This window comes from Balaenoptera musculus, chromosome 18 (genome assembly GCF_009873245.2).
Source record: "Balaenoptera musculus isolate JJ_BM4_2016_0621 chromosome 18, mBalMus1.pri.v3, whole genome shotgun sequence".
In the NCBI taxonomy this organism is placed as follows: Eukaryota; Metazoa; Chordata; class Mammalia; order Artiodactyla; family Balaenopteridae; genus Balaenoptera; species Balaenoptera musculus.
This window is the reverse complement of record NC_045802.1, coordinates 59163652-59177882: the sequence shown is the minus strand read 5'-3', so window position 1 is coordinate 59177882 and position 14231 is coordinate 59163652. Positions and strand designations below refer to the sequence as shown.

The 14231-nt window shown below is 36.7% G+C and overlaps 1 protein-coding gene across 1 annotated transcript; it reads left to right on the top strand.

Annotated features, from left to right (window-relative positions):
• Window positions 1–300: 300 nt before the first annotated feature.
• On the top strand, window positions 301–1406 carry LOC118884307 (pantothenate kinase 3-like). Its single transcript, XM_036831865.1, is given in 3 exon segments — window positions 301–701; window positions 703–1263; window positions 1265–1406. Coding segments are annotated over 3 exon segments (1104 nt in total).
• Window positions 1407–14231: the final 12825 nt, after the last annotated feature.

Here is a 14231-nt window from a genome sequence, read left to right as displayed (position 1 = left end):
ATTTCACATATACTATTTTCTCAACAAACCTATGTGCAACTCAGTCCTCAAAAATCCTACGTGTAAATAATAGATAAATTGGTCGGCGGCTCGGGGGACCTAGGCCTTTTGTTTGGAGCGGCGGCGGCGGCAGGGCCCCCTCCCGGGGCCCCCTCCCTGCTTCCCCTGCTCGCTCGGTCCGGCCGCCCCTCGCGGGGATAGGGGGGCCGCCCCCTGGGCCGGGCCTCGTCTCAGGTGCCCCCGCCCCTCCCGGCCCGAGGGGAGGACCGGAGGCTGCCTCTCGCCCCTCGGGCCGACGCCATGAAGATCAAGGATGCCAAGAAACCCTCTTTCCCATGGTTTGGCATGGACATCGGGGGAACTCTGGTAAAGCGCTCGTATTTTGAACCTATCGATATCACAGCAGAGGAAGAACAAGAAGTTGAGAGCTTAAAAAGTATCTGGAAATATTTGACTTCTAATGTAGCCTGTGGATCCACTGGTATTCGGGATGCACGCCTTGAACTAAAAGATTTAACACTTTTTGGCCGGAGAGGGAACCTGCACTTTATCAGATTTCCAACCCAGGACCTGCCTGCTTTTGTCCAAAGGGGAAGAGCGAAAAACTTCTCAACACTACCCACGGTGCTACGTGCTACAGGAGGTGGTGGTGACAAGTTTGAAAACGGTTTTCGCACAGTTGGAAACCTCCACCTGCACAAACGATGAAGCTGACTGCCTTGTAAAGGGCTTGCTGTACATAGATTCTGGCAGTTTCAATGGACAAGCAGAGTGCTATTATTTTGCTAATGCCTCAGAACCTGAGAGATGCCAAAAGATGCCTTTCAACCTGGCGGATCCCTATCCACTGCTGGTAGTAAACATTGGTTCCGGGGTCAGTATTTTAGCAGTCCATTCCAAAGACAACTATAAACGAGCAACTGGGACAAGCCTTGGAGGGGGTACCTTTCTGGGTTTATGTAGTTTATTGACTGGCTGTGAAAGTTTTGAAGAGGCTCTTGAAATGGCATCCAAAGGTGAGAGCACCCAAGCTGACAAGCTGGTCCGTGATATTTACGGAGGAGATTTTGAAAGATTTGGTCTGTCTGGCTGGGCTGTAGCATCTAGTTTTGGGAATATGACTTATAAGAAGAAGCGAGAATCTGTTGGTAAAGAAGATCTAGCAAGAGCTACGTTAGTTACTATCACCAATAACATTGGTTCTGTGGCACGAATGTGTGCTGTTAATGAGAAAATAAACAGAGTTGTCTTTGTTGGAAACTTTACGTGTCAATTCTCTCTCGATGAAACTTTTGGCATATGTCCTGGGTTACTGGTCAAAAGGTCAACTGAAAGCACTGTTTCTAGAACATGAGGGATGTTCTGGAGCAGTTGGTGCGCTTCTTGGGCTGCCAAATTTCAGCTAAAGCGTCGGGTTTCTCTCTGTTAATAAATATCATTCGAGAGGAACTGAAAACCAGAGGTGTGATTACTGCATTATTTGTCACTGGGAACCAAAGGATAAAAGAGTAGCACTATTCCTCTTGATTTTTAAGTGTCAGAATGGTAAGCTGCTATATGTTGCCATATTAAAAAGAGAGCTCCAGTAATGTAAAGTATTTCTAAGTGAAATGCTTTCCCTTCTGTATATACCAGTGTTAAATCCTTAAATGCAATACAGCCTCTGATGAATGAGCTTCCTCTGAAAAAGATCTTCTATTTATTTTATTTTATGTAGCCAACATTGCAGTACTGTATGTTCAAACGTGAATCTTAAAGTCTCAGAAATGTTTAGCTCATGAAAATAACAGATTCTGAATATTTGTTACAAGTCTTCTATGTGTGTTTTGGTTACTAGTAAGTGGACAGTAACACACCCTGTATCGAAACTTACTGAAATGGCAATCAAAGATGATCATTTTTATGTGATTTTAGAAATGTTAAAGCAATATTAATTATTCATTACTGTTGTTTTCCAAACATATCTTCTCCCAAAAAGCACGTTTATGTGATCTTTCCTCAGAAGTATAACCTTTTCCAATGCCATAATTTAATTGAAATGCTATTGTTAAACATTAGCCTGAATTTTAAAACGAATCCTAGAAAATGCACATAATTGGTGATACTGCATTTTTTGTATTTTGAGTTTATCAGACAGTACATTTTTAAATGTTTTTTAATGGGAGGCTTACTTATTTGAAAGTCCATTCAGTAAGGTCCCAGGACTATTTGAATGGAGTATGGTTTATGTGTATTGGTAGGGTTCTGTGCTCTTCTTTCTATACCACATTTATCTTAGGCCCAAAGTTAGCCATTTCTGTTTAATTAGGTCTGAACCATCAAAGCTAAAGACTGTCTTCTACTGTGAACAGCAACAAAATCATTTATGCTAAATGGATGTTATGGAAATTTAAAAGACAAGTTGTTTGAAACTGGGGGAATCTGAGGCAGTATTGCAGAATTATAAAGGGATCAATGTTTTGTACATTCTGGTAATAAAAGCATTATAGTTCCAAAAAAAAATAATAATAATAAATAAATAAATTGAAGCTCATAGATATTAAGCCACATAGCAAGGTAATATACTGTATAAGTAGCAAAACCAGAATCAACACCGAACCTGGTTAATTCAAGACTTCACATTTTACTCAAAATACCATAAACTTTCTGTTAAGCTTCTGTATAAGATAAGAATCACCACACAGAAGCATGATATGATTTTCACCTTTATTAATTTAGGTCTTTTTAGTTTTTGTATGACTTCTTATGCTATCAGCTAGGCCAGCTAACCATGATTCAATCGATGAACTTTAGGCAATGAATTAGAAAAAAAACTCCTAGTTTGATGCTTATATTGGAAATTCATTATATAAGAAAATCCAACACAACAGAACATTGTATTCACCAAGATATGCAGCTCCATTCTCAGAGTGCCTACTTTAGTACTTTTAAATAGTCAAGTACCTTGGGAAAAAAAGAAAACTATGTAAGAACTGCATATATATCCTCTATGTTCTATAGTAAGAGATATATAAAACTTAACTATACAAAGATTCTGTAATTTGAAATCTAGGTGTAGATATAAAAATAGAAATAACTACATTATGAATTGCAATAAAAACCACAAATGATGCCTAAATCCTACAGAAATTTAGAAGGTAGAGGATTCCCTTCTATCTGAATTTATCTGAGAAGGTACTGAAAATGTATCTTAGAAACAATACATTATTTTTAGCAAAAATAAGCAGGATTGTGGAGATAGGAAGGCCTTTTACTCATTCAATAAAATCCAAATTTCTGGATAATAGAATTCTATATTAAAAATATTTTTTAAAGTAAATGTAATGTTGGAATAGTTGCCTAAAATGAGTTAGCTTAGAATATCAATCCAAGGATGCTGGATTTTAGGTTTATTTTTAGTGTTTGCTAAAAACAGCTTTACTTTGGGAATATTATTCTTAGAGATATATGTAGTATGACTTGGGGAAAAAAAACAAAACTGATGATTGGAGAATAAAACACGAAGAATAAAATGAGCTTAAACCATATTGGTAATGGTGGGAACAGGTATAAAGAAAGCACTGTTATTAGTTGGTGTCTCTTTCCTACTTACACAGAATAATATTGGAAAAGGAACCTAAAAAACAGTAGGGAAATTGGTCTCCTAGTATTATTGAGGTTCCCATCAAGAAATAAATCACACTCAAAATTAGAGAATTTGAGAACTCATTTACAAAGGAACTTGAGATAGGCAGAAAAATGCACCCCCCGCCCAAGATCTCCATGTCCTAATCCTTAGAACCAGTGAATACGTTACCTTAAATGGCCAAAAGTACTTTGCAGATGTGATTAAATCAAGGATTATGAAATGGGGAAATTATTTTGGAGTGTCCAGATGGAGTTAAATGTAATCACACAAGTCTTTATAAGTGAAAGAGGGAGACAGGAGAGTCAGAGATGAGATGTGGTGAGAGAAGCACATGTCAAAGTAATAGGGAGCCAAGGGCCAAGGAGTGCAGGTAGCCTCTAGAAGCTGGAAAAGACAAGAAAACAGACTTTCCCCTAAAACATCTGGTAGGAAAGCAGCCTTCCGACTCCCAGATTTTAGGACTTCTGACCTCGACCTCTAGAACTTTAAAATAAAAACTTGTATTGTTTAAATCACTAAGTTTGTGGTATTCTGTAAAGCAGCAATAGGAAATGATTAAAGGATTCTATATAAGGTGTGTGTAGGGGAACTCCAAAGGCTAAGGAGGCAACAACCCAGAGTCGGAAGGACAAGAGAGGAGTGAAATGACCAGAACCCAAAGGTACTGAGTTGCACAGTGTCAGCCACCTTGTAAAGGAGTAGTGAACCTCTCTTGAAGGGTCAAACTACCTAAAGGTGAATTTGCAAGTTGGGAGCTAGGGGTATAAATGTACTACCAATGTCACTCTCCTTCTGTATCTGATCTCCTACGAGGGCTCCCTGTGGGATGACTCAAACTGGAACCAAGAAGGCAGGGGAACCTGCTGAATGGCATGAACTGCTGGGACTGAACACATGGTAGAGAAGAACGAAAAGATGCCTGGCACATCTCCCTCTGGCACTTCTGCATGCCCCCCCCCATGTGTAGCTACTAGTGATAGGTCCGCAAGTAAAGAATTCATCACTTCTAACTGCCCAAGCATGTATCGTCCAAAAACACATTTTCTGACCTTGCTCTTGAATCCTTTTCATTATTATTAGAAAAGGAAAGTAGCTATTGAGAACCTAAGAAAATATATTCTTGGAAATTTTCTAAATAGAGTGAAGGAACTGAAATAATAGCAATAAGACAGTATTACAAATAAAATAAATAAGTAACATTTGGGGACTTCCCTGGTGGTCCAGTGGGTAAGACTGCGCTCCCAATGCAGGGAGCCTGGGTTCAATCCCCGGTCAGGGAACTAGATCCCACATGCATGCCTCAACTAAGAGTTCACATGCTGCAACTAAGATGCCCATGCGCTGCAACTAAACATGCTGCAACAAAGATCCCGAGTGCCACAACTAAGACCCGGTGCAGCCAAAATAAATAATAAATAAAATAAATAAATATAAAAAAGATAAGTAACATTCGTTGTGAGCTTAGATCTCCTAAGAATTGTGCTAGGCACTGTATACAACCTATATTTATGCCTCTAAATTAACCTGTGATTTAGATAATGTCCCATTTTACAGTGTTTTCAAGAGATTCAAATATTTATGTACCTTGTCCCAAATCACAGAGAGCACATGGAACAGGGGGAACACAAAGCCCATTTGCCTATTCCTCTCCTTGAAGTACGAGTTTATTTTCTACTTTATGAACTTGAGTTTTATATATACTCAATGGGTCTATTATACAAAGTTGCTTTAAATATTCAGTACTTATAAGTTTCCATTTAATCATCTGATATGTTAGCAATGTGTCAAGTGAGCTGAACTACAGTGAAGGATGTAGGATTTCAAGGACACTTATTTTGCTTGCCAACGAACATAACGCATCTATTTGAATGCTTATAGACACAGTTCGGAAGAAGGATAAGGCATTTGATATGTTCCTCTGCCATAATAAACACTATTTTGCATCATTCCAGAGTGTAACTGATTCTAATATGTTAATTAATTGTAATCAAGTAAAACAACTTTCACTGTTAGAAAACTTATTTTTAATATACAACTAATATTATATGTACCACTTAACTCTCTTTGCTTTAATTTTCCAAGTATTTTATAAAAGTATCTAAGTTGGAATAAAAATTTGGACACTAACAAAAAGTTAATAGGAGATGTGCAGAATGGCATTTATTTGAAATAAATGTTGTATGAAATGAATCATATGAATTGCTTTAGTAATGAAACAGTGTGAAGAAATAAATAATATTCATATAGCAAGTAAGATTATGATAATAGTCAAACGATGACTGAACATCCTCTTCAAAATACCTATAATCTTTTACTGATATTTGCTTGTTGAGGGTGTTAAGAGTGGTAAATGCACGGACATGGATAAGTGTTTAAGACAAATTAATTTAAATATATTAACACCAATAAAGTTCATTTGTAAATGAATTTATCCCATTCAAGTGCAAATGCATATCATGTTGATTATTATTTCCACACTCTGGAGCAAGAGGCAGTTTTAGGTATGCATATACGGACTGAAATAAAAGAGAGGCATTTTTAGCTATTATTTTTCTTCCATGACTTATGAATAATCAATAGGAAACCAACAATCTGAGTTTGGTCAATATGAACTTTTATTTTGAAGTATACTGGAGTATTCCAGATACTAATGCTACTTATAGCAGTAACTAATTTCAATCAGACATTTTATGGAAGTGGTGATAAAAAAAGGAGTAGATAATTTAAAAAATCTCAGTGTGAAGTACTACTTTAAATAGAACACTGCATAAACAGTAAAGTCAGGAGCTTTTCTGAGTCTAAAGGCAAAAGCAGCAAAATAGAAGACCGTACATAGTGTAGTGTTTGTAACTGTAACTGATATGAAATACATACAAGGGCCATATACATGGAGTTATATTTTAAAATCTTCTGCAAAGACTCTTTTGCCTCAAGCCATTAAGTGGAGATCTGTATCAATATATTCTTGCAAGGTGGAAGTAATTCTACCATAAGCACAAAGGAACAAATATACTTAAATAAATCCTCAGTAATATTGGAGCAGAAGGCTGTGTAAAGTATTGCCCTGGTTCAGTTGCAAAAGGAAAACATTTATCATAATATGTCATCGTGAAGCCTAGGTAAAATTGTGGCATGGTGGGAGAAGTTGTGTCAACCAAACTACAACCATTTTTATAATTTATATCTACGATCAAGATACCAATGTCTAGTAGTCCTCAAAAGTTCTGATTATTTCCTTTCCTCCAGTACACCTTGGTGAAAGGCTGCAGGTTCTTTGAGGAAGGCTAGGAGAAAGATTAACAGTACAAATTTATGGCAGAGTAGCAGGGTCCTTCCTCAAAAGGACCTCTAGGTCAGTAAACTGGCTCAAATCTGAGAGCTGATTAAGGAATCTTGACTGTTCTTGTGATTCAGGGTGAGACTTTTGTTTATTTGACCTAGAAATTTTCCTTACACAGATCAAGTAAGAGTTTAATAGGCTTCTTATCTACTTTACTCCTAGGAACACCATGATCGGCTAGGTAATAGGTCTATGTGAGTCAGACTATTCTGCTCTTTGCTTTGACTCTGCTGTCATTAGTTAACTATGCCCACCTTGTCTTTAGCAGTTGAGTGCTGCCACTTGGCTCCTGTCACTCCGAGATGCAATTACTCCCATTGCATTTAATTTTCCCAATTTGGTGACTCCAGTTCCCACTGTAAAGCCTGGACTACAGAGAAGAGAGAGATCTGAGCTCCTGAAGGATGATGGGGCTCCCCTCACAAACTTATTTCTCATAGTATTGGAGGAAGTTTTATTTGTGTGTCTCTCCCAGTGTGGGTGAGTAAATCTTAAATGACAAATCCACTCTACCATTCCAATCTCCCTAAGCTCTGGAATCCCTCCCTCTACATTAAAGCAAGGCAGGTCTGGCATTTCCAACTCACTAACTCTGAGCCACCTTTTGGTCCTGTTTCAGCCAACCAACCAAAAAACTGAGCCCTTTTTACCTCCCTGAGCTCCATCAATAACACAGAATCTTTGCTTAGTGAGCCCATCAATAAATTTGGCCTGACCCAGTTTTATATTCCTTCCATCATTATCCCACATCCTTAAAGCCATCTTCACACAAGCTCCCTGGATTTTTTTCTGTATAAATTAGGAAACTCAAGTAGTTCTTTTAGACCACAGAACACCTTCTGGATCACACTTTGTACCTCACCAACTTAAGTCTAGTTATAGGCCTAGAAGGAAAAAAGGGTAGTAGGGTGGGTGTTGAGGACATCAGCATTGTCTTACATGGCAACTGCCTCAAAGCTAGGGGCCATTATAGTTTCCTTAGTTAATGTAGGGTTAACCCCCTCAGAAGGGGTGGAGAGGCCACTTCCAGTAGAAGTCAAAGCTGCTTCCAGTGTCAAAAAAGACTTAGCAAAATTAGGGGGGCTCAATGTCACCAGCTTGATCAAGGTCTTCCCACGTGTACACATTCCACCTTTTAAGAACCCATTCCTTATAACAGACACCTTGAGAAGCTGCGAGTTCAACATGCATTGTATATCAGCCAGTTGTAGGATGAGTGTGATTTTCAGCCACCTCAGTCCTACAGCTACAAGAAATTAAGGGTCTCCTTCAGGGAATACACAGAAGCCTTCAGGACTTTTAATACAGCACTTAAATTGAGAATTTGAATCCCTGAGCTCATCCTTTTCTTGTTCAGTGACATGAGGAGCAACCTGACAATCTCATTACTTGTGTGTTTACCAAAATATTCCAAAGTATCACACACAATCACCCATTGCTTCTTATAAATGTTTGATTAAGAGTATCCAATAGTGATAGTTGGCCTATCTCTATTGCCACACCATAGGCTATCATCAGTTCTCTCTTTTCTACTGGAAACAGAGTCATTAGCATCTTTAAATCTATTCAGATTACAGAGCTAATTGCAGAAACCTTCTTACTCAGGGGAAGGTCAGCCTTTTTACTGTATTCAGGTCTTTAATTGATTGGAGTAAACGTTTATCTCACCCCAAAACACTTTCAGAGAAATACTCAGAATAATGTTTGATCAAATATCTGGGCATTCCATGGACCAGTCAAGTTGACATATAAAATTAACTATCACAGATAATATGTATTAGCAATTTCTACTAAATAATATGAGAAAACTATTCATATATGTGTGTATATATATATATATATATATGATTCCTACTGCTATGTAACAAACAAATACAGCTGCTTAGATCAACCCACATTAATTGTCTCGTAATTTCCTTGATCAGGAATCTATGCATCTCTAAGCTGGATGCCCTGCTCAGGGTATTTCAAGGTTGCAATCAAGGTGCTGACTGGGCTGAATTTTTGAGAGGCTCTGGGTAAGGTCAACTTCAAAGCTCATTCCAGTTGTTGGCAATCTACAGATTTAACACAATCCCTATCAAAATATCCATGACATTTTTCACAGAACTAAAATAATCCCCATTTATTTGGAACCACAAAAGACCCAGAATTGCAAAAACAATACTGAGAAAAAAGAATACAGTTGGAGGTATAACCTTCCAGACTTCAGACTATACTACAAAGCCACAGTAACCAAAACAAGGTGGTATTGACACAAAGACAGATACATAGATCAATGGAACAGGATACTGAGCCCAGAAACAAACCCATACACCTATGGTCAATTAATCTACAGCAAAGGAGGCAAGACTACACAATAGAGAAAAGACAGTCTCTTTAACAAGTGGTGCTGGGAAAGCTGGACAGCCACATGTAAAACAATGAAAGACATAAATGTAAGACATGAAACCATAAAACTCCTAGAAGAGAACATAGGCGAAACACTCCTGACATAAATTGTAGCAGTAATTTCTTGGATCAGTCTCCCAAGGCAAAATAAATAAAATCAAAAATAAACAAATGGGACCCAATCAAACTTAAAAGCTTTTGCACAGCAAAGGAAACCATCAACAAAATGAAAAGACAACTTACAGAATGGGAGAAAAAATTTGCAAATAATTCAATGGACAGGGGTAATATCCAAAATATAAAAACAGTTCATACAACTCAATATCCCAAAAAAAAAAAAAAAAAACCCAATCAAAAAAAGGGCAGAAAATTTAAATAGACATTTTTCCAAAGAAGATATATAGACAGCTAATAGACACATGAAAAGATGCTCAATATCACTAATTATTAGAGAACAGAATCCATCCACTTCTACAAATATATATTTCATGTTTACCATTTTTTGTTTTCATATTTTCTCCTATTTAACATAATGTTGAATTTTATTCACTTGCTTGACTTACTATTATCTGTCTCCTCCAGTAGAACAAAAGCATTAAGAATGCAGATTTTGTTTGTTTTGGTCACTGGTCTTTCCTAAAGATTGGGAACAGCTCAGAAGAGGTACTCAATAAATACTTCCTGTATTCAGTCTTTTGTCCTTTACTCTGTTAATATGGTAAATTACTTGATTAGCAAATTTAGCATTAAACCATGCTAGCACTCTTAGAACAAGCCCTACATATGATTTAGTTTTTAATATACATTTAGATTTTTATGCTAATATATTACTTTAAAAATATGGATATATAGACCTAAACAGGGATTTTTCCAAAGAAGACATACAGATGGCCAACAGGCACATGTAAAGATGTTCAACATCACTAATTATTAGAGAAATGCAAATCAAAATCACAATGAGGTATCACCTCACACCAGTCAGAATGGCTATCATCAAAAAATCTACAATTAATAAATGATGGAGAGGGTGTGGAGAAAAGGGAACCCTGGTAAACTACTGGTGGGGATATAAATTGGTGCAGCCACTATGGAAAGCAGTATGTAGGTTCCTTAAAAAAACTAAAAATAGAGCTACCATATGATCCAGCAATCCCACTCCTGGCTATATATCCAGAAAAAAATGGAAAGTCTAATTCAAAAAGATACATGCACGCCAATATTCATAGCAGCACTATTTACAACAGCCAAGACACAGAAACAACCCAAGTGCCCATGAACAGATGACTGGCTTAAGAAGATGTGATACATATATACAATGGAATATTGCTCAGCATAAAAACAGAATGAAATACTGCCATTTGCAGCAACATGGATGGAACTTGATAAATGTTGTGCTTAGTGAAATAAATCAGAAACCGGCAAATACTATATGATATCACTTATATATGAAATCTAAAAAATAATACAAGTGGATGTACACACAAAACAGAAACAGACTCACAGGCATAGAAAATAAATTCGTGGTTATCAGAGAGGAGAGGGAGTGGGGAAGGAACAAATTAGGATAATGGGATTAACAGATACAAACTACTATACATAAAATAGATAAGCAACAAGATTTACTGTACAGCACAAGGAATTATACCCAATATCTTGTAATAACCTATAATGGAATATAATCCACAAAAAACTCAATCACTGTGCTGTACACTTTAAACAAACACAATATTGTAAATCAACTATTCTTCAACAAGAAAAAAAGAATTTGACCTTTTTTTCTGGATATGACTGGTTGACCATTAGAGATTTAACTTTGGTTACGGATTTTTAAATTTATTTTTTAAATTCTAACTTATTATTAAAGTATAATCTACCTCTTAAAGGACTCATACATCATAGGGCACTGCTCAGTGAATTATTACAAAGTGAACACATTTCTGAAACCAGCCTTGGATTTAAAAACAAAAGTCTCATAACCAACATCCCAGAAAGCCAACTCATTCCATTCCACCACCCAATCATTCTCTCCTCCCTCAAAGTAAACACAATCCTGATTTACTACATTGTAAATATGTTTTGCCTATTTGAAATTGTGAAAATGAAGTCATACCACATCTATTCTTTTATTTCTGGCTTCTTCCTCTCAACATTTGTTTTGCAATTACACCATGTTGTAACTGTAATTAATTTATTATCTACGCTTAAGAATATCCATTTGATGAATCATTTATTTATGTATTTCACTCTACACTTGAAACCATTTACCATTTGGGTGTATTAAAGACAATTTAACTACAAACATACTTATACATATCTCTTGTTGCACACATGAACTTGTTTCTGAGGGGTGAAAACAATTCCAAGACAAGGGTGGCAGCTTTTTTAGTATTCTTACCTTCCAGAATTAAATAGTCACATACTCAACTTTCAAGATTCACATCCATGAGAATAAGGTAGGTTGTACTGGCTGTGTGGATCTGGATAGCAAGGTTCAGGCAACGAGGCAACCCATTTTGCCCAAGATCTTAAAAGGCAACATTTATTAGTAGATATTTTTATTTTTCTTTCAAACCCCTGTGACAGACACGGCAATCATGTGAATCAGGTTTGTGGATGTAGGGAAGTCAGACACAGAAAGTAACAGATGGAAAGCAACAATGATTCTACCCTTTATAAAACTTAATAAAAGATATGTATGGTGAGCATTTTTTAATATTTCTTTAAAAATATACCATGTAGATATAGAAACAGGTAAACATTCAGGAAAACTTTTAGGATTAAGATATATTAAGGAAAATATTTCATTTTAATTCAAAAAATGGAGGGAGTTTGCTTAATTTTGGGGTACATCACAATCCCACCTCCCAAATATGCAACTAAATTACCTAAATTTTCACTTCCTATTGCTAACAATGAACATAATGCATGGAAGGTAATCTTGAAAATTTTAAGATACATTTTCCTTTTCCCATGAAATAAAATAGTATTTGATATAGTTCACTGATTTGTGTTTCAGAAACGAGTGCTATTTTAATTAAGTAATTATACATAATTGTAATTATACATAATTTGAATTATACTGTACATTATGTAATTATACATAATTTTAATTATACATTTGTCATAAAATCTAATAAGTTGGAGATAAAATATCTACTAGGTCAAATTCAATGTAATGAGTCTCATTTACAGATGGGTAAGGTTTATGAATTGAAGTTACCTAAGAGATTCCTTTCCCTAAGCTTATTGGTATCTCTGGTGTTGACAATCGGTATGGAAGCCTATAGAATGTTGCTGCGGAATTGTGACTTCCAACATCCTTGACTTATACTAGAGCTGACCCTGACTAGGGTGGAAGCTTGCTTTTCTTCAGTCCTGAACCGATGATACAGCTATTAGAATACTACGGTGCAGATAAAGAGGTCAAAATTGATGCTACCCTCAGAACCGTTAAAATGGTATATACTCTACATGGTGGGTTTTGACATCTAGATCATTTGGGCTGGCACTTTTAACTTGAAAATAAACTGAATATAAAGTTAAAGCTTTCCACAAGCAGTATTAACTTACACAATCAGCACTTTCTTAGAAATTCACCTCAGCACTGACTGACCTTAGCAATATGTTTGCAGTATTTGCACATGACTGAATCGTTCTTTTGCACTACTGCTAAATGAGGAATAACCACAAATTTCCTTTCAGTGGTAGGCAAGGTAAGCAAGCTTCTGCCTCTGCCTCTCTCTCCCTTCATCATGATGAGCGTATATATGTGTGTGCATACCTGCACATGCACTAGCTTATATATATTTTATGTATATAGTATATGTGTGCATACACATGCATTATGGAGGAGAAGCCATTTTTCTTTTCTATGGATCTTTTTAAGATATCTACTAATCCATCCATCCATCCATCCAAAATTACAATCACCATCCATTGGTGATTGAAGTAGACTGCAGACACATAATCTTTCAATTAGAAAGAACAGAGAGGTGTCCTGCTGATAGTGTGTGCAGTGGTAATTATTAAGACAACTCCTTCTTAATCAGGAAAGTCAAATTACGTATCTTCTGTTATCAACAGACTAACTCCTAATGGAAATATGCTGCCGGTAGAATGCATTCTATTTGGGAGTGTGGCAAGGTGCAGCAGAAAAAGAATGAGCTTTGGATCCATAAGGACATCTCTAACATTGAATAAGTTATATAATCAATTTGATGCATCTTTTCTTCATCCATTCATTAGGGCTGGTTATACTACTTTCCCTTGTAAAGCTTAAGTGAGAGTTTTAGGTCTCCTACTAGAATGTTTAGCACAAGGCAATTGCTCTGTGTTGATTTTCTTCCAGGTGTCTAGTCACCATATTCTGTTCAAACTGGGCCTACATGTTCTGTCACTGATTGAGCCATGCTTCTGGTTACCTTGCTGCACTATGAACACCTGGACCCTGCTCAGGACATCTACATGTATATGTATCCTTAGCAGCCATCAGCATCTGGTTGCATCTACTGTGTGTCAGGCAACTATGTGCTAAAGATTCACATAGGAAAAGTCATGCCTTGGATATGCTTCTATTTTAATGGAAAATTTAGTTCTAAGCCTAAACTGAGAGATCACTGCGACCATGATTATGTCTCATGCAGGGAAGTAAAGTAACACAAACGCAAGTCCTACATCACTGGAGATGTTACTTCCTTTTCCGAGATGACGGCTCCTGTTCCATAGGATCTCTGTGAAGCTGGAATGAAGCCCACAGAGTAATGCCTCACACAGAGTACACTCTAAATGGTTTGAACAAGGAAAGGATTTTTATTTTAAATCCCAGATTAAGGCTCTGTCAAAAAACTTAAGTAAAATTAATAAAATAGCATC